A 1,650-nucleotide genomic window follows, 5' to 3' on the forward strand; every position below is an offset into this window, starting at 1 on the left:
TCGATGCTTGAGATTTATTTTTCTTTTACACTTGCAAATTATATTTTTTTTGTTTTGAAATGAAATGTGGAATCACAAGGATGCAATGCAGTTAGCGTCACAGCGATACAAAAGTCACAAGGAGACGCACGTCGAACGTACTGAAAAAGAAAAATTTCAACTGATTGTTACGTTACTGATTGCCAATCATAGTGTTTGGTTACTGATCAACAATGGAAGTGTTGGGTTACTGATTGCCAACCATAGTGTTTGCTTACTGATTGACAATTGAAGTGTTACGTTACTGATTGCCAACCATAGTGTTTGCTTACTGATTGACAATTGAAGTGTTACGTTACTGATTGCCAACCATAGTGTTTGCTTACTGATTGACAATTGAAGTGTTGCGTTACTGATTGCCAACCATACTGTTTGGTTACTGATTGCCAATCGTAGTGTTTGATTACTGATTGACAATTAAAGCGTTGCGTTACTGATTGCCAACGATAGTGTTGGGTTACCGATTCCCAATCAAAGTGTTGCATTACTGATTGCCAACCATAGTGTTGGGTTACTAATTCCCAATCAAAATGTTGCGTTACTAATTGCCAATAACAGTGTTTGGTCACTGATTGACAATTGAAGTGTTGTGTTACTGATTGCTAATCAAAGTGTTGGATTACTGATTGACAATTGAAGTGTTGTGCTACTGATTGCCAACCATTCCGTTGGGTAACTGATTGCCAATCAAAGTGTTGGGTTACTGATTGACAATCATTGTGTTGGGTTACAGATTCCCAATCAAAGTGTTGCGTTACTGATTGCCAATAATAGTGTTTGGTTACTAATTGCCAATTGAAGTGTTGTGCTTCTGATTGCCAAATATAGTGTTGGGTTACAGATTGCCAATCTAAGTTTTGCTTACTGATTGCCAATCATAGTGTTTGGTTACTGATTGACAATAATAGTGGTTGGGTTACTTATTGACAGTCAAAGTGTTGTGTTACCATTCAAAGTGTTGAGTTACTGATTGCCAATCAAAATGCTTGGTTACTGATTGCCATTCAAGAAGTTGCATCACTGATTGCCAAGATGCCAAATGAGGTGACGGTACGTCTTTCTGAACAGTAACTACCATTTGTGAATGGCGCTCACCTCTCAGAGAAGGAGAAAACATCAAGCCAGAGCAAAAGTCTTTCCATAAACAGCGTGATGGTGTAGTTACAGCATGACTCGGCAGTTGTCAAAAGGCCGGGTTGAGAAGGCAGTAGTCCTCGTGCGGCAGCGGCTTTGCTCACAATTCCACCAGCATAAAAAAGGCGCTCTGTGTCATGGAGGATCCTTACGAGTAGATGGACCAGTAAATGATGTTGAAGAGGATGTAGGCCCCGGGAAAGGCGACTCGCGAGTACTTGTCTATGGCGTGGGTGTCGATCCAAATGTTCACGTAGCCCCTGGCGGGCTTCACCTGGCCCGTCAGCTGCGGATCGTTCAGCGCCACTTGAGCCAGAATCCGCTCCTGCCGCCCACCGTTCTCCGGCATGCCGTAATTCCCGGTGCTGTTGACGTCCATGGTCCCGTATCCGGTGATCATTGGGTCGATCATCATGTCGTCCGGGTTGCCAATGCCACATGTGCAGGGCAGCTGGGCAGGCAAAATCATTTTATTAA

General features: G+C 43.0%; 1 protein-coding gene across 1 annotated transcript in view; it reads right to left on the minus strand.

Annotated features, from left to right (window-relative positions):
* Positions 1-1,650, minus strand: part of LOC133549965 (gamma-aminobutyric acid receptor subunit rho-1-like) — a 9,264-nt gene continuing 7,614 nt past the window's right edge. Inside the window, exon 2 of the mRNA XM_061895918.1 lies at positions 1-1,624. Within this exon, the coding sequence (XP_061751902.1) occupies positions 1,322-1,624 (303 nt within the window). The 3' untranslated portion in view covers positions 1-1,321. The remainder of the gene's footprint in view (positions 1,625-1,650) is intronic.

Source organism: Nerophis ophidion, linkage group LG03 (genome assembly GCF_033978795.1).
Source record: "Nerophis ophidion isolate RoL-2023_Sa linkage group LG03, RoL_Noph_v1.0, whole genome shotgun sequence".
NCBI lineage: Eukaryota > Metazoa > Chordata > Actinopteri > Syngnathiformes > Syngnathidae > Nerophis > Nerophis ophidion.